We start from the raw sequence: 19,765 nt of genomic DNA on the forward strand, positions 1-19,765 counted from the left end.
ATTTTCAGGCTTCTAAAACATGAATGTGAAAGATATAGAATTAATTAGATTAGAATTTTGGAAGGTAATTAAAACTAATGTCTGTTTGCATAAATTGCTTGCTTATGTGCAAGGAAATCTAGCAAGTGCCAGTAATTCAGGCTTCATTCATGGGTAATTTATATTTCTGTGATGCCTTCGTTGAATTTTTTAAATGCCTAAGAAATCCCAGTACCATACAGGATTGATTAAATTATGGCTATGCGTCTGGTGCATTATGCAGTTCACAGTGAAATAATGTCAACTGCGATGACTTTGTCATAGAAACTGTTTTCTAATCATAGATACTGTGGCAAGATTTTCCCAAGATCGGCTAACTTAACACGTCACCTGAGGACGCACACTGGAGAGCAGCCTTACAGGTATAATAAAATGTGTTTGTGGTCATGAGCATGGCCTAGTGTTTACAGCAGGGAAATGGGAGTTCAATATTGTGTTTTGTCCCCAGTTCTGGCACTGACTCATTACGGGCTCATTTAGTCTGTAAATTAGTCTGTAAAACACTTTGGGATTTTGAGTATCATTATTAGGAAATGTTTTTAATTTTGTTCATAGTATTATTTGCTGGTTGGTGTGTGCAGAATTAGGAAATTTGATTTAACTGGGAATTGGTCCTGCTTCGAGCAGGGGGTTGGACTAGATGACCTTCTAGGGTCCCTTCCAACCCTGATATTCTATGATTCTATGATTCATTGAAATCAATGGGATTCTTTCCGTTGACTTCAGTAGGTTTTGGATTAGGCCTTCAGTTCCTTTGGGAAAGACACTTAGGACATGTCTACACTGAGATAAAAAAACCATGGCAGTGAGTCGCAGAGTCTAGGTCAGCTGGCTTGGGCTGCTGGGCTGTAGAATTGCAGCGTAGGCATTCAGGCTATGGGCCCTCTGAGCCCATGAGTCAGTGGTACAGTCTCCACTGCAATTTTCTCACCCTCAAGCCCTGTAACCGCACGTCAACTGACCCAGTCTCTGAGACTCAGTGCTGCAGGCTTTTTATCACAGTGTAGATATACCCTTAGGGAGAGATTTTCAAAGCTGTCTTGAAGATTTAGACATCTCCTATTAATTTCAATGGGAACTGTGTGTCAAGGCGACTTGAAAATCTCAGCCCTAACCATCTCTGTGCCTCAGTTTCCCAATCTGAAAAATAGGTACAATAGTACTTGCCTCCTTCACAGAGGTGTGGTAAGGATAAATTAGTCTGTAAAACACTTTGGGATTTTGAGTATCATTATTAGGAAATGTTTTTAATTTTGTTCATAGTATTATTTGCTGGTTGGTGTGTGCAGAATTAGGAAATTTGATGTTCCCTCTCCTTCCTATGTATGCAATGACACTCCACTAATTTTAAGGGTCTGTGAGGCAGTGGTCTAACTTAAAGCTGCCTTGGCTCCCAACTCTATTTGGGCATGTTCACTCACAAGGTAGGGTTGAGGAAGGATATTTACCTCCATTATAACGCCACTTCTTGATGAGAGTCTCAAAGCTCAGCTCCTTTTTGGTAGATGTTACAAGCAGGGTGTGGGGTAGGGACTTGAAGACATGAAGTTCTTGAAAATTCTTTGACAATATGGTAGACCTTATTCCTGACTGCAGAGACTCTCCCACTTGCCTTAATGCACAGAAATAGGATCTCCTATAGGATCTCTTATCCAGAGAAGAAACTGGCTGTTGTAACTACAGAGCACACCAGTAATCAATCCAGCCTAGTGCCCTGCCTTCAGCAATGTGCTATATGCTTGTTGTGTTAGTGGAAGACAAAGGCCCTTCTAATGCACCTGGCCTAACTTGAGGGTAGGGAGGGAATGCCACTTTGACCCCAGTGGCATTATTTTGCTCCTTACCAGCTGTAATGTTGGTCCAAATAAACTTTCCATAAGCTTTTCGTTCTTCCTTGAGAATCAAGCTTATATCTAACTACAGTTGTATTGCAGGATGCCCATGAAAAACCATGTGATATTTACCATGTATAGCCTTCTAAAGGTTGTATGTGTGGAGGGTAGAGGATGGGGGGAAGTTATAGCTGCAATTATATATATTGCACTTTTTATTTCAAAGCACTTTACAAACTCTGGTCAAAATCCTCCTCCACATCCCTTTGCATAAGCAGGCCCCAAATAATGTAGAACTGTATGGGAAGGGACAAGCACTGGAGAATCCATGAAGAGGGGCTGTATGACCCCTTGAGTGTGACAAGAGCCATATTTTTAGGCAATTCTAAGAGGGAGCTCATGGTGAGGTATAGGTAGTCTCAGGAATGATCAGTGACCACTGCACATATACGCAGAAACCTGTGGTAACTACTGCAACAGAGAGTGGGATCACCTTGACCAGCAAACACATATTAAAATACAACGTACCCTGGCTACATAGAGGATTTAAAACTCATTAGTTAAAACATGTCTTTAAAACAAACAGCACCTGGTCTAGACAACAGCAAAACTTTTCATCCTGGTCTAGACAACACCAAAACCGTTCCATGTTCCACCCCAGAGGTAGAAGCATCCCAGTTGTGAGTAAGAAGATTCCTGTATCCCACATTCAAATTTTGTAATTGCTTTGGGACCTTGCAGAATAAAAAGTGCTGTATTAAATGTAAGATGATATGATTATTTCAGAATTCATCCATAATAAATACATTCCAAAGATCTTATTATGGATGGACCTGATTTGGATTGGTGCTGACGTTCCCCTTGACTTCAGCGGGTGTTACAGGTGCCCCGCATCTCAGGTTCAGGCCCTTAGTAGATGTACCTATTTAGATAAATAACAGGTAGATCAATCTAACTCTGATCCCATTGATGTCTGTGGTAACAGAATTCCACCCACTGCACATGACTGACATTTGAGGATAGGTGGTTCAAAAAGTGAGGGAGGTGCATAAGTCCCATTGATTTTCAATGGAAGTCATACTCCTAAATCACTTGGGCACATCTGTAAATCCCAGCCTAAAAACACAGCAGTATTATTTGTAGTGTTTATGTTTAATTCAGGTGCTCCTTAGATTATGTGATTTAAAACAAAAAACAGTTTCAAAGATGTTGGTGTATAAATTTACTTCCTGTCTAATTTGAATTCTTTCTGAACTATGTATAATTACCAGAAACATAGTTGGCTTTACTCTCTTGTTGACAAGCATGTGTAGCTGCTATTAATATCCATGATAGTTATGCATATGTAGAAATGAGAATTGAAGCGTTAGCTTATTGAAAATGAAATATTCATTGAAAATCAGTTGGAAGGAAGCCAAGTCATGTTCCAATAAAACAAACACACAAATTTGTGCACTTAAGAACCTGTAAAGAGCTGAAAATCTCATTGTTTGTGATGAATTTTTCTTCCTGGAGTCTTTTTGGGAAATGGGATTTGCATCTAATTTTATTCATGACTGAAGCTGCATCTTGAAGCATGTTACGCTTGTCCACCACATAAAAGCCAGAAACAATTAGAAGCATAATGGACAATTTCTGCACTGAAAAACTGATGCTGTTCAGAGTGTAATGGACATGTTTTGAAGCACAGGAAAAGTAAGACGATTGAAAAACGAGGGTGATGAAGACTATTGGCTAGTTGCCAGAAAGAGAATTTGGAACAGTTAGAGTATGTCTTAGTAATGGTTTAAAGAGCAATGCAGTAAAGGCTTTAGGGACTCCAAATCACTACAGAGTAGGAAAATTGATGCCTCTGGTACCAGAGTGATAGACTAAACTACCCACATTGGCACGGTATTAAAGATCTGGATTGTTTATTGCTGGTTTTTGGAAGCTAACTGAATTTCCTTTGGGATTAGCAACTGAGCAAACTAATTCCTCAAAAAAAGATGTAATCACACAGGATAATTTTGCAAAGACAAAGTGGCCTGTTTTACCTTATTTGAGTATTAAAAGGAATTTGTTTCATGTTTTTTTCCAGAAGTGTTTAATTGTATTGTATTGGCAGCACATGAAACAATAGCATTATGCTCTACTGTTTTTCAGACTCCTCAACTTTGCAGGCAATACTTTTAAATACATGGGAATCAATTATGCTAACTAATTTGATGCAGTTAAATCAGAAATATGCTTCTTCCTAAATGTGAGGTGCTGAGCAAGCTCAACCGCAATTCCTTTTAGCTACAGTGTATGTTAAGGCTACTCAGCACTTTGCTGAATTGCACCTGTAGGTCACGAGTCAGTGGAGTTCCACCGGTCTGAAAGCTCTGTGAAGAAGCAGAGAATTGGGCCCCTCAGGTGCCACCCTGTACCATTTAGGTCAACGAGAGCTTTGCCTTTGACTGCAATTGGAGTGGGATCGAGTCAATAGTTATCAGCAAATCCAGAAAAGAAGAAAAAAGGGGAGAATTTAGGGTCTGAAGTGTGTTTTGAACAATCATTTTGTGAAATGCTCTTTACCCTTTATTCTGATTATTATTCCAGTTACTAATAAACAATTTCTTTTCCTCTTGTTTCTTTTTAGATGCAAATACTGTGACAGATCTTTTAGCATATCGTCTAACCTGCAGAGGCACGTCCGTAACATCCACAATAAGGAGAAGCCATTCAAATGTCACTTATGTGACAGGTGTTTTGGTCAACAAACCAATCTAGACAGACATTTAAAAAAGCATGAGAATGGGAACATGTCTGGTATGTAATCATTTTCCCCTTTCACTGCACCAGAGAGCTATCCAGTGTTAATATACAAGTACTTCCTGGTCATTTTCAACACTGGCTTTGTGAAATATGCACCATTTGTTCTCAGGTTCTGGGTGTTGGGAGTGTGATTTTCAAAAGTACCTAAATGATTTAGGAGCACCAATCCCAGTGATTTTCAAGAGGCATAGATCTTTTTTCTTTTTATAATTTAATGCAATTTCATACTTAGATACTCAAGCCAGCCATAGTATTTTTGGCCTGCAAAATGATTTTTCATGCAACCTCCATGATCACACTGCTGTCAGCAGAAGGCCTTGCCTTAGAATTCTGGGGAGTGCCTTCAAGGTTATTCTTACCATCCCCTAAAATTTTCAGACCACCAGCAGCTCTCACCAGTGGAGCCTCTCTCCTCCTGTCCCCACTGCCACAAATTGGACCAGGTCCCCCACAAAATCAAGAGAGCCACATCTGAGGATTTCACGGGCCATGAAAGTAGCACTGGGGTGGGGGGAGAAAGGGGATAGTGAGACAGTGCATAACGCTTGGTTGAGAAATCTGTAGACTTTTTTAAAATGCCTATCTGCATTCTCTTTAATTCATTATCTACCTAACTAGAAATAATCAAACACATGTATCAAATGCAGGGATTGTCTTTTCCTTGATGCATATAGATGCCTCTCATTGATATTCCTGGGTGTTATCCAATTATAGACCTCAGTAACTATATCAGTGATGTGCATTTTCAAAACTATACTCCAGAACCAGGAGGTAAGATTATGTTCCATTTGAAACTCCGGGTCTAACACGCAGGTTTATTTACTGACGTTACTGATGCTACAGGGCGACAGGAAAGAAAGACACTGAAATTTTTGGTAAAGGCAACTGCTACGAATGTAAACCAGAGAAATAACACCCAGTATGCAAGCTGTCTTTGTAGCTGCCTTCTACATCAGCCCTTTAGACTTAAAGTTCTACCAAATGTCCACTATCCATGAATTACATTGAAATCCAATGTCTAACTATTCCCCAGGCAGAGAATTTGGCCCTGCTGCTCCTCTCATATGAGTCTGATAATGAGTAAATTACTAGACTCCTTTCTTAGATCTCAGCCTCCAGCCCTTTTGGAAACATATGCAATGGACTCAACTAAAAGCAGTGGCTGGAAGGGACAGGGCTAAAGCCCACCAGTTCTGAGTAACAGCCTATCACCAATATTTATTTAAAGGCTTTGTATCTGCCTCACTTGTGCAGTCAGGTAGACTGGCAGGCTTAAACAAGCAAATCACCCCTGTTTGTAATAAGGTGTGTCTCTGAGAAGGTGGGAACCAGCCTTGTTTTTTCTAATGATTACAGCACAGAACTTGTCTGTCTGTCACTGATTCACTGTGTGATACTGGGCACGCCACTTAAGACAGTGGTTCTCAAACTAGGGCTGCGCTTGTTCAGGGAAAGCCCCTGGCGGGCCGGGCCGGTTTGTTTATGTGCCGCGACCGCAGGTTCTGCCGATCGTGGCTCCCACTGGCCACGGTTCGCTGCTCCAGGCCAACGGGGGCTGCAGGAAGGGCGGCCAGCACATCCCTCGGCCCACGCTGCTTCCCGCAGCCCCCATTGGCCTGGAGCGGTGAACTGCGGCCAGTGGGAGCCGCAATCAGCTGAACCTGTGGACATGGCAGGTAAAGAAACCAGCCTGCCCGCCAGGGGCTTTCCCTGAACAAGCGGCAGCCCTAGTTTGAGAACCACTGACTTAAGACACAATCTTGGATCCCTCGGAGCTTTGCCATAGACTTCAATGCAAACAAGATTTAGCCCTTAATTTCTCTGTGTCTCAGCTGACCCATCTGTAAAATGGAGTTAATAATACTTCCCTCCCTCACTGGGTGTTATGAAGTTTAAATAATGTTTGAAAGTGGTCAGCCAAAATGTGAAATACATACACACACACAGACTATTTTGAAAACTGTCTTAGGGGTTTCATATTGGCAGCTGTCCTAAAATGATGCACATGAAAATTTTATTTTTAAATTAGTTTGTAAAGGATTAAATGGATGAAAAATGCAAATGACCAATCCTCTCCCCAATTTTACCTTCTTGAAGGTACTGCAACATCTTCACCTCACTCAGAACTTGAAAGCACGGGGGCAATTCTGGATGACAAAGAGGATTCTTATTTCACAGAAATTCGGAATTTCATCGGAAACAGCAACCACAATAACCAATCCCCAAGAAATTCGGAAGAAAGGTAAGATGTCACTGTAGTAAGACAGCTCCTCAAGATGACTATGTTTCTTTCCCAATTAATTTTCCCATGACTGCTATTTTGAGTATTATGGGTACTGTAAAAAGGAAGTTGGCTGAGTTGAACCAGAAGTGATTTTAGCATCCTTGCTGTCACAATTGTCATATAATCAGTTTAGCAAAACAATTGTGCTGACACCAACCTAGATGAATAAACAAAAGCCTGGAAACAAAGGCGTATGTTCAAATGAGCATGTCACAACTTTAGTTGTATACATACAGGGCAGAGCACATCATCTCGTGATAGGCAGCAAAATCCCTGAGTACAGCCAATACTAGGCATCAGGAAACATCTTTTTAATGGGTAGCTGTCTATTTTTATGAGGGCTTCCCAATTTAAAGCTACCATACACCAATTCTCCTGTCCACTTAAACATACTATAAATTGCCTCCATTTTGAATTCACTGAAAATCACAGACCCTACAGCATTGTCAGCCATGTGCGGAGAGGATTAGAAAGAACATTGTAATCTAAAGGTAAATGGGCAATTAACAAAGTGGAAGAAGTTAAATTTAATTCCTCAGTACAAATGCAAGGCCATTACTAAGGGGCCAGTCCTGCATACACTTACTACCAGGTAAAGTGCTCACTACCATGAAGTCACTAGTACAACTACTAGTAATAAGTAATTCACACTACTCTAGCCATATGAGACTCTCGTTCTGTCAGGATATGATTTAAGTGCATATGTAAATCTAATTTTTCCTTAACTATAAGGAACTATAAATCAGGAACAGATAACAACTTCTAAGAATGTTCAGCTACTATAAAAATATGGCTAAGCATAAAGGTCATGAGAGAGCTTGTCTGCTTCTAATTTTAAAGGCTACCATATTGAGCATGTGTATGAACCATATACTCTATGAAGTAGTATAAAGGCTCCAACTTTGTCTGCCTCTTTCAGTTAATTTGCATCAGATTATCAATATCAGAAATTGTTTGCTGATAGTGAATACGTTCATCCCCCTTTTCAATTTCCAGTTTGTCTTTGTGTTGGAATCAACAGTAGTAGATGTAAGACAAATATTCATGAAGGCAACTGATTAAATTATTACATGCATATTCAAATTTCATTCCATCTTGACCGGCAATGAGGGTTGTTGGGGTTTTTGTTTGTTTGTTTGTTTTTTGCACATCTGGTCTCAACATGTCTCAACAGGAAGGCAGTAAAGAGAAAAGGTTGATGGGTCATACAGTTTTTCCTTTCTAAATTCAGGGCTTCAGTCTATTTTTGATGGATGTTTTATCCTTGGCAAATTACTGCACTTGAAAGCAAAATTAGTGAATCTGTTTTCTTAATCATATGGCTTTCGTTACTTTGGTTTTAGTCCATTTCCCTTTCATTTCTAACATTTCTTGATTTAGCATAACTAGCAAGTTGTCAGCTGGAGCCATGATTAATAATTTCTTATGTCTGTCCAAAACATGTCATCATCATACTTAGATAAAAGATGTTACAGATATCTGTTCTTTGACTCTATTTGAATAATTATCCTCTGTTTCCTTTGCAGTTCAACTATCTTGACTCAGTGCAAACTCAGGGATTCTGTCATTGTGTTGCAAATAGATCACTTCCTGATTTTTTTAATAGGGTGTCAGATCTGAGTGATATCGGTTGATAATGGTTATTGTCATGTAGATGATGAGATGTGGGGGATGTTGGCCCATTGGCGGGCACAACTGGAACAACTTTTTTATATGTCATAAAGGCCACTATGTGGGGACAGTGATTCATGACATGGACAATTACTGAATCATTCCCAGTGCGGTTTTGAAGGAGTTAGCCATATGATGATTTCCTGGAAAAACTAAGCGACAGCAAATAGATGAAATCTCATTGCACGTATACAGGAGCACAATGACCCTAGAGGAATGCAGCCAGCAGGCATGGCCGCTTCTGGTGTGCTAAAGTTTTTGGTTAAGAAAGTAAAGATGTTATTAACAATAAACCAAACATCAATATCTAATGTGTTTTCATGAGGCATCTTCCTGTGTTAAAATTCTCAGTATATTCTGTATCATGCAGCATGGTTTAAGTCACATATATTCTCAAGCTAACTCTGTACAGACAACAAAGTTTCCATTTTTATAGCTGTACTCCTGGAAGGCAAAGGGCCACGTATGCAATTAAAACAATAAATGAGCCAACCAGTGCAGTGTTATTTCTTACATAAAAACACTGGGCCAGCTACACAGGTTAGTATAGGTTGACATAGCTCCACTGACGTCAATGGAGCTATTCCAGTTTACACCAGCTGCATAGATGGCTCAGCATGTATCAATGTATACATTTTTGTGGCAGAGCTGAGCACCTTTAACTCCCATTTAAGTCAATAAAAGTTGAGCATCTCCAAAGTTATTCAGCAACCTACAGGATAAAACCCCTTAATCAAAAATGCTACAGAGTACAAGTCTATAGGTCAGCATGAACTTAGCACCCGTTGTAGAATATGCTGTAACAGGCCCTAAAGAGCGAACCTGCTCTGAAAGCACAAGACAGTTTAATGATATGTCTGAATTTTCAAAATGTGTATTGCTATAATTATTATTTAAATAAGAGTGTTGGTTTCACTTCTCACTTAAAACATTGCATTAGATATTGAGAATTAAGGGACCTTTTCGTTATTGACATCGGCCCTTATTTTTGGCCACCTTTCAATCCAGCCTCCCATCATTGTGGGTGTAATTTTGCACCTGGACTTCAGTGTGGGTGCAAAACTGCAGGCACAATTATTTGTACCTGCAGTTGCACCCAGTCAGATGCCAGGCATAATCTGTGGGTGCAGTGACATAAGTGGGCTTCTTAATGAGTGGAGTTGTGAGCACAATTTATTGTAGAAAATATTGCACCTGCATTTGATTTTGCAAAATTGTGAGCATACTATTGGAGGCCATTTTTAAAAAATTCAGATTCTCAGCCTCTATAGCTCCCATTAAAATGCATTAGGTTATTTTGCCAAGGCTAGTTGGTATAAGTAGGAGTACTATGATTAAATGAAGGACAGGAAAAATTAAAAAGAACATCAGAAAACACCTCCTGACGGTTATGTATACAATGGAGTGGGATGGGCTCCCAAAACTAAGAGTGGAATTCCATGCAGTTTGGGCCATAATATTTCATTGTTTTTTAAACAGAATTCACAACAATAATTCCTTGATATTCAAAGCTAAAGAGTACAAAACACTACAAAGCATGCTGGAAGGGACCATTTTGCATTGGCAGCAGGAGAGGTCTTTTTCAGCTCTACTTGGTATGATTTCATAAGCCTGATTATACATCGATTGATTGATTTTTATTTTCTTTTAGAATGAATGGCAGCCACTTTAAGGATGAGAAAGCATTGGTGGCAAGTCAGAACTCAGACTTGCTGGATGATGAAGAGGCAGAAGATGAAGCAGTGATGGATGAGGAAGACGAAGAAAGTGAAATTGCAGGGAAGCCAGTCAAGGAACCGGTTACAAGTAACCTACATGAAGGGAGCCCTGAGGATGACTACGAAGAAACAAGTACTTTGGAAATGAACTGCAAGACTTCCCCTGGCAGGTTGGTTTCTTCCTAGTATTTTAAATGGTACAGTCAAATAAAGGTAAAAAAGAAAAAAAAAAAGAAAACAGTGCAAGCATTCCAAGGACCAAATTCTGGCAAGCATGCTAGGAAACAGCCCTAATGAGCTAACCCCAATAGCAATGTCAGTGTGCACCTGTATTTGGCTGACACCAGCCCTATCCTCAGCCCCTTTGGGCAATCAGTTCCTTTTAAGAGTAGAAATTATTGGCACAGGGAGCTATGAGCGATTGTCAGGCCAGAGTAGATACATATATAAACATGTAGCATATACTGTCTGGCACCTACTAGCTGCCTGTGACTTGTGCAATGGTCCCATGCCGTTATCCTTACCTGCTGGACCATACTGTAGCTGCTTATGATTTTTGGTGAAGTTAAAAGTGAGGCAGTTTAGAGCAGACTTAAATAGATGAGAATTGGTATGCAGTAGCCTTATATTGGTGAGTCCTTATAAGAAGACCTTTTTTGGAGGCATGCAAAAGATTTTAATTACATTCAAAAACCCACAACCTCCATCACATTTTTGTAGGTATAAAGAGGATGAGTATACCAAGACTGGACTCTCTGCTTTGGATCACATAAGGCACTTCACAGATAGCCTCAAAATGAGGAAGATGGAAGAAAATCAATACACTGAAGCTGAACTGGCAGCTTTCAATACTTCACACCTGCCAGAGGATCTAAAGCAACCATTGTACAGGAAATCCAAGACCCAGGTAAATTCTTAATTCATCTTAAGCTCATTGTCACTGAGTATCCAAAAGATGGACCTGCTGGTGTGTGGTAAACTAGAGTCATCTTAATCACAACAGAAAGGTTTGTGCTCCTGATCCACAGTAAGCCCTGAAAATGTGCTCTCCCCATTCTGTGGTTACTATCAGAGCAAATGGGATATCAGATTGTTTTAAAGAGGGGGGCATATTCTTGGGTGGTGTAATCAACCTAAGGATCTGGCCCATGATATGTAGGTATATGGAATATTTTTAAAAAACAGTATGTTGCTGTATAATGTATTCCTGTATACATATGCAGAGATTACATCACTGTGATTAGTGGGATTCTGCTCTCAGATACACCAGTGCAAGCCTGCTGGAGTCATCACTTGTAGTCAGTGGGTGTGCTCCAATACAACTGAGAGGACTTGGCCAGAAGTATTTTCACAAGTTAGTGTGACTGCACCATTCAAGAGAATTAGTGAACTTTCCCTAGGGATGGGTCTGTTGCCAGAGGTACTGTCGCCTCCTAGTGGTGTTGCTCACTATGTCCATGGCATTTCTCTGTTCAGCAGCGTTTAGCTAGGCTGATATTTCAATCCCAGTTTCGAATGTTATTTGGAAGCAATTACAAAGGGGTTTCGTTGTGTTCTTGTCTTGAAACCACCCAGGAAATTACTACTGAATGTTTTTAAAGTTCTTTGTCAGCCTTGGGTGATGAAGGTAAAGAATTATTACTATTAGTGGGTCAAAAAATGTCAAAGGAAAGGTTGGCAGAGCTTTACCTAACAGATGTTGTATACATAAATCCAAATTTAGACCTCCACTGAATACAAAATACTCTCTAGGGATCAAATTTTGGCTGCTTCCATATAGGTGACATGGTTTAATGTCAAAGCAGTGCATTCTGCAGTGTTTACCACTTTCTCTTTCTCTTGTTTCCTCATTCAGGCATATGCTATGATGCTCTCTCTCTCTGACAAGGACTCCCTCCATTCTGCATCCCACAATTCTCCCAACATGTGGCATAGTATGGCAAGAGCTGCCGCAGAATCCAGTGCCATCCAGTCCATTAGTCATGTATGACATTGTGAAACCTTACCAAGAATTGGGACCAAGTCCAAACCAGTAGCATGGCTCTTTCGTATATGACTATTTAAAAGACTGCTGAGCAGAATGCCTTATAAATCTGCAGGGTCACTCATCTAAAGTCTGATGACCTTAAACTGAATAATTTTAAAAAGAAAGAAACTATTTATTCTCAATATTTTGTTTTGCACAGCCAAGGCAGCTGCTGACTTCTGGAGGATCAATGCGACTTAAAAAAAGTTTCAGTGGATTATGTAAACCATGGCCGGGAAAAATGTCTTCCAATTCACCCGGCATGAGAGGGTGGGGGCAGATGAGTTAAGACTGCATTGATACACATGGGCACTCCTTTAAAATAGAAACTGAATTGTTTTTCTTTTTGTATAAGATAGTTTGACACAGGATTGGGAACAGTTGCTTTTATGTACAAATCCTCTTCATTAAAGCTTTATGCATTTTAACCCTTCAAAGAAAGAAAGTAGTTCTATCATATGCACACTATCCATCATTAATATTAGAAACCAATAACAGGGAATATTTCATCCTCTCCGTAATTTTTTCTTCTTACCTGCGTTGTGGAAAAAAAAAAGAAAGAAAGAAGAAAAGACAAAAAAAAAAAACTTTGAGAGACAATACATAAGAGGCTTGTGTATATTGTAAACTATGAATGTTCACCACTCAAAGACGTTTAAGTCATTCAGCTACTTCTGTCAAAGGACCATTTCATCAACAGTACCACTAGTTCAATGTTTGCCAAATCATTGTAATGACATTTTAAATTTAGACAATCATGTCGCTGTGTTGTTTTGTTTCCTCTAATTTCTTTTTTTGTGGTGTGTGTACCATGTATTTATTTGTTGGCAAACAATTGTTTGTTGATTAAAATAGCACTGTTCCTACGTTAAACAGCACTGCTCCAATCCCCCACTACTTTATGATGTAGGCACCCATGTACTTCAAAACAAGTGAGGTGAACTGATCTGTGTATATTGGAGTGCAAAACAGTGTTCGAAATTTTCTGACATTCCTATTTTTTTTCTTTTTAATGAAACTAAATAACTAATAGATGCGAATTAGTTTTTTTTAAATACAGTAAATTGATTCAATTGTATAAACAGTTATAATTTCTTCATGAAAGCATGATTCTTCTGATTAAAACTGTACCCAATATTTTATGCTGGTTGTCTGCGAGCTTGTGTGATGTTATGTTCATGTTAATCCTATTTGTAAGATGAAGTGTTCCAAACTTACGTTAAAAAAATAAATAAATAACGGACTGTATTCAGTTATTTTTGTTTTGTTTTTTTGCCTTTTAGTGAGGGACCAGATTTATTTCCTTTTGTTTATAATCTCATTTTGAAATAATCGGCAAGTTGAGGTACTTTCTTTAAATGCTTTGTACAATGTAACTGTTATGCATTTCAGAACATTATTATGGGAGGATCAACTAAAAAATAAAGGACTATAAAACCGAAGGCATCTTTTTCACTCTCCTTTTGTTTTTGTGGAGTCATTCCATTTCATTTATCACTTGGTAACTTAAGGGTTAGGACGGATCTGTATCTCAAGTGGTCATGGATAATAATAACAACAATAGACTCTGGAATTGCTATAGTATCTTTCAATTATCTTAATGTACTTTACAGATAATTAAGACAAATAATAAGAGGGTCGTTAGTGGCCAGAATGCAGATTTAAATGCTTTACTTAATGCAGTCACATCTGGATCAGGCTCAAGGCCATGCATCCTCTGAACAAACTTGTAGAGTAGTAGACAAGTTTAAGAGACCCCAGCTAGCGCAATCAGGGAGCGCATGGCATATGGTGGACAAGGCAAAGGAGTGCTAGCAGGGGAACTGAGATGAAGGCATTCCTTTAGCAGGACTGAGATGGAAGAAGGAGCAAACAGAGGGCATTACCAGTTCTGTACATATAGTAATACACCAGGTAGCAGACTGGGAGAATCAGAACCGTACCACCAACAGAGGTTCAGTGGAGGGTAAGTATAGCCTTGGGGAGCTTGGGTAACAGCCCGGCCACTGATGTCTACGCGTATGTCCACACAGCAAAAAACAACAATAAAATCAGTGAGTCTCAGAGTCAGATGTTGGGCTCGGGCTGATTCTGAGAACCTTCCGACTTGCTGGGTTTCAGACCCTGGGCTCCAGCAAAAACCCAAGTGTTCACACTGCTGGTTTTAACCCCACAGCACAAGCCCAAGTCTGTTGACCTGAGACTCACTGATGTGGGTCTTTTTTGTTGTGTAGCCATACCCACAAACAAAACTCCCTTTGACGTCAGTGGTACAAGGATTGCACCCATTCTGTTTAAAAGCTTGTTTTGCAGCAGGGCTGAGCACTCGCCACTCCAACTCAAGATAATGGGTGCTGATGCTAGGGTGACCAGATGTCCTGATTTTATAGAGACAGTCCCGATTTTGGGGTCTTTTTCTTATGTAGGCTCCTATTAACCCCCACCCCTTCTCCTGATTTTTCACATTTGCTGTCTGGTCACCCTCGCTGGTGCGGCACAATACCCTTAAAACAATTAGGCCCTAAGCCTTGCACGGCTGCATTTATTGTTCCGCTACTTACATTACCAATCTTGTGTAATTCTATACCTCAACTCTGATAGGCATTGATACTGTTTCACGTAACACAAGGGCCACAGACTGCTCACATGTGGCCCAAGCCAAAGTCCAATGAAGCTAATAGGAGACAGTCTATTTCCTTCCTCGGCCATTCGGTCAGCCCCCACTCTGCTGCATTTTCTACCATGCTTAGGATGCCAAACATGGGCATTTTGATGGCAGGTGTGCTTTTAGTACCTACAGAGCCATGTTGTCATAGAGGGGTCCTGAATTATGCCACATTGTATTAGTTTGGGGGAAAAAGCCATTTGTGCAGCAAAATGGGTGGCCAAACATGAAGGTGCTACTGCTAGGGTTGCCAGCTTTCTAACTGCAGAAAAACTGACCACTGAAGCTCCACCCCTTCCATGAGGCTCTGCCCCTTCTCGGAGGCCCCGCCCCACAGGCCCTCAATCCCCCCTGCCCCCCCCAGCCCACCTCACCCCCGGGTCACTCACTCTCCACCATCATCGCTCACTCATTTTGGCTGGGGCCAGGGGGTGGGGTGCTTCTGACAGGGAGGGTGCGGGGGATGAGGGATTTGGGATGCAAGAGGGGGCTGCGGGTGCAGACGCTGGCTGGTGCTTCAGGCTCTGGGCTGGAGCTGAGAGGTTCAGCGTATGGATGAGGGCACCGGAGTGAGGCAGGGGGTTGAGGGTGCAGGAAGGGATACAGGCTTCAAGGACGGGAGTGGGGGGGGGGTCAGAAATTAGTAGTTTCAGGGTATGGGAGGGTGCTCTGGGGTGGGGCCAGGGATGAGGGGTTGGGGCAGGTGCAGAAGAGGGTTCTGGGCTGGGGCCGAGGTGTTCAGAGCATGGGAGGAAGGGGGTTGGGGGAGTAGGCTCCAAGAGGAAATTGGGGGTTCTGAGCTGGGCATAATGGGGGAGGGGGGTGGTTCGGGGTGCAGGCTCTGGGCAGTGTTGACCTCAGGTGGCTCCCAAGAAACTGCAACATGGCTCTCTGGCTCCAAGGTGGAGGAGTGGCTGGGGGGGGGGCTCTACATGCTGTCCCTCCTCCCGCAGGCATTGCCCCCCCCCAGCTCCCATTGGCCACAGTTTGTTTGTGGGAGCTGGTGCTTGGGGCAGTACACAGAACCCGCCTTGGCTGCCCCTCGGCCTAGGAGCCAGAAGGACATGCCAGACATGTTCTGGGAGCTGTGCAGAGCCGCCATGGCAGACTTTTAGCGGCCCCACTGGCCTTTTAGTGGAGCCACCAGGTTCCCCTTTCGACTGGGTGTTCCTGTCAAAAATCGGATGTCTGGCAATCCTAGCTACTGCCCAGTTATGTGATTGCACATAAAAAAAAAATGGGTGTGCATACAAATATCCTGAATTCATTTAGGAATATGTGTGTATATGGATGCTCTTTAGGACCCTATTTATGTTTCTTTCACTGCCACCAAAGGAGCAAGGAGACTAAATACATGAATTAATTTCAATTTTGTCTGTAACTGCAAATACTTTCCCCCCATCTTCCCCCTCCCACCCCACCCCCAATAGGGGAAGGTGGCAGTTCCTCTCAAGAGTGGTTCCCTGCCAATTCCACTGCTTTATAATGCTTCTAGGGAAGTATAACTTTGTCCCTGCATCTAATGTCTCAGAGTAAGGTAGCACCTTCCCTTCAGACACCCCCAGAGAAAGCAGGCCTGTTGATGTGTCTCTATTGAACATTAATGTGTGGTTAATATCTAGCCATTACGGCTGTATATTGAAGGTACCATACATATTGCTCAGTGGAGCGCCAGACGTAATTTGGCCATTTTGGTGAAGGGCTAACTAGAAGAGACAATTGTTTACACCATATAGCACAGCATGCACTACTTAGTGCCACCCATATCTGTCAAAAAGGCCATCTGTGTTTTATGGATGAGCCATCAGTGTTACATCAAACTTGACTATTACCACTATTCAAAGAAAATTAATTGTAAGGCTTTTCTTCAACACTATTTTAAGAAAAGCCACAAAGGTCATTTGCCATGGACCCAGCAGCAGTGTTATAATAAAGCCCATGGACAGTGATGAAGTCATTGGTGCCTATGGTATCATGAGTATAAGCAGGGAATGTTGAGTGAAATACACACAGATGAGTGACAACAGACGTGGACCTTGCCCCTTATAGTTCTATCCATCTTCATACTTATTTCCTTCCAGGCTCTTGAAGTTCATTGCTTTTTCCCCTATAGCAAAGTTCATGTACCTAAAAGGGTAATTTGAAAGAGCAAACTGATTTTGAAGAAACTAGTCTACCCCCACCACACAAAAAATAGAAAAAAAATATTACATTGTGTCTTACTGGGGCATGCTGAAAGGACCAATTGCCTTTGTCCAGAAGGGGAAGGCATTCTAAACAAGGGGGTTCATAATGTCTATTTTCTGCTAAGATGGCTTTTACTAAAAAGAAAAGGAGTACTTGTGGCACCTTAGAGACTAACCAATATATTTGAGCATGAGCTTTCGTGAGCTACAGCTCACTTCATCGGATGCATACCGTGGAAACTGCAGCAGACTTTATATATACACAGAGATCATGAAACAATACCTCCTCCCACCCCACTGTCCTGCTGGTAATATCTTATCTAAAGTGATCATCAAGTTGGGCCATTTCCAGCACAAATCCAGGTTTTCTCACCCTCCACCCCCCCACACAAACTCACTCTCCTGCTGGTAATAGCCCATCCAAAGTGACAACTCTCTACACAATGTGCATGATAATCAAGGTGGGCCATTTCCTGCACAAATCCAGGTTCTCTCATCCCTTCACCCCCCCCTCCAAAAAACACACACACAAACTCACTCTCCTGCTGGTAATAGCTCATCCAAAGTGACCACTCTCTGGGCTATTACCAGCAGGAGAGTGAGTTTGTGTGGGGGGGGGGGGTGGAGGGTGAGAAAACCTGGATTTATGCTGGAAATGACCCAACTTGATGATCACTTCAGATAAGCTATTACCAGCAGGACAGTGGGGTGGGAGGAGGTATTGTTTCATGATCTCTGTGTATATATAAAGTCTGCTGCAGTTGCCACAGTATGCATCTGATGAAGTGAGCTGTAGCTCACGAAAGCTCCTGATCAAATAAATTGGTTAGTCTCTAAAGTGCCACAAGTACTCCTTTTCTTTTTGCGAATACAGACTAACACGGCTGTTACTCTGAAACCTGGCTTTTACTAAGATACCTTTAAGTATGGCTTCTGGATCCTTCTTCTGATGCTATTAGGTATTTTTCCTGTTATACCCAATGGGTTCAGTGTGATATAGCCGACCACAAAAAAGACGTAATCAGTCCAACTGGAGACTATGGCCAACGACCACCATGACAAGCTATATAATCAGTATTTCACTTTGTTCCTATGTATCCAAAGGTATTTTATATTTTAAAACAGACACAGTTACAGCATTTGTGGAAGGGAAAGTTGGTATAAGAATATCTGCAAAAGTAATTAAGTAAAGCCAAACCCAGCCATGACCAAGTGGGTCAAGCCTTCTCTATGTCAGAGGCTACATACCCTTGCCAGGGCCCCATTGTTTAAATGCATTATGAGGCCTGGCCAAAAGCTCTTGCCGTCCCAACCCCACTGACATTTCTTTCTAATCTTAGTGCAGGATTGGGCAAACTTTTTGGCCTGAGGGCCACATCAGGGTTCCAAAACTGTGTGGAGGGCTGGGTAGGGAAGGCTCTGGCTCCCCAAACAGCATGGCCCCCCTGACCCCCTAGCCACCCCCTCCCACTTCCCGCTGCCCCTCAGAACCCCGACCCCTCCAACCCCCTGCTCCTTATCCCCTGATCTTCCCATCCTGGGACCCCCCACCCCTAACCTGCCCTCTGGGACTCCATCCCCATCAAACCACCCTGCTCCCTGTCCCCAGACTGCCCCAATCCCTATCCATACTGCTGCCCCCTGACAGCCCCCTTGGGACTCCCACGCCTATCCAACTGTCCCCTGCACCCTGTCACCTGACTACCCCCTGGGACCCTCAGCCCATTATACACCCACCCCCCCGTTACCCCTTTACCATGCTGCTCAGAGCACCAGATCTGGGAGCCGCACCTACCGGCCGGAGCCAGCCACGCCGCCGCACGGTCTAGAGCACTGGGGCAGGCCAGCAGCTCTCACAGGTGCGTTGCCTGTCAGGAGCTTGCAGCCCCACTGCCCAGAGCACTGGCAGCATGGTGAGCTGAGGCTGCAGGGGAGGGAGGACAGCAGGGGAGGGGCCAGGGGCTAGCCTCCCTGGCCGGGAGCTTAAGGGCCGGGCAGGATGGTCCCACGGGCTGGATGTGGCCCACAGGCTGCCGTTTGCCCACCAGTGTGTATGGGTTCCAAAGGCCATGTTGGTTGATCCTTAGTTTCAGTGTAAAAGATGATGGCAGATGCAGCCCTTCAGTCTTTACCATTCAGAGTCACTTACTAAAGCAAGGACAAACCCTACATGACCACAACAAAAATAACTAAGTTTGGTGATCCTTTTTTCCTCCATTATATTTGTTTTCCTCTTCTTACAAAGAGTCCAACTTTGCCATTTCCCCAAGACACAGATTTGAATCAAAGCAGCGTTTTAATAAGGCCTAAACACACAGTTCTGACTCTTTAAATAGCTCATTGAACGTCTCGCTCAAGAAGAGTTATTAGCCCCAGTGTACATGCTAAATTCCATTTGGGAGAAGCACATCCTGAGTAGCCCCTGGCGGCTCACGAGGAGATGCAGTCCTTTATTAGCTCACAGCAACGGGAAGTGAACAGTTGCATTTCACCCCAAAAGTGGCTGCACTTCAGTGGTGAGTATAGCTATTCATATGTGTAATTT

General features: G+C 42.3%; 1 protein-coding gene across 9 annotated transcripts in view; it reads left to right on the forward strand.

Annotated features, from left to right (window-relative positions):
• The window catches only part of MECOM (MDS1 and EVI1 complex locus), a 460,574-nt gene extending 446,781 nt beyond the window's left edge, over positions 1 to 13,793 (forward strand). For all 9 annotated transcript variants that reach the window (XM_073359440.1, XM_073359443.1, XM_073359442.1 and 6 more), the window contains 6 exons: positions 324 to 401; positions 4,495 to 4,664; positions 6,768 to 6,912; positions 10,277 to 10,513; positions 11,064 to 11,250; positions 12,199 to 13,793. In XM_073359440.1, the coding sequence (XP_073215541.1) occupies positions 324 to 401; positions 4,495 to 4,664; positions 6,768 to 6,912; positions 10,277 to 10,513; positions 11,064 to 11,250; positions 12,199 to 12,333 (952 nt within the window). In that variant the 3' untranslated portion in view covers positions 12,334 to 13,793. The remainder of the gene's footprint in view (positions 1 to 323; positions 402 to 4,494; positions 4,665 to 6,767; positions 6,913 to 10,276; positions 10,514 to 11,063; positions 11,251 to 12,198) is intronic.
• The last annotated feature ends 5,972 nt before the right edge of the window (positions 13,794 to 19,765 follow it).

The sequence above is a fragment of the Lepidochelys kempii genome, chromosome 9 (assembly GCF_965140265.1).
Source record: "Lepidochelys kempii isolate rLepKem1 chromosome 9, rLepKem1.hap2, whole genome shotgun sequence".
Taxonomy (NCBI): domain Eukaryota; kingdom Metazoa; phylum Chordata; order Testudines; family Cheloniidae; genus Lepidochelys; species Lepidochelys kempii.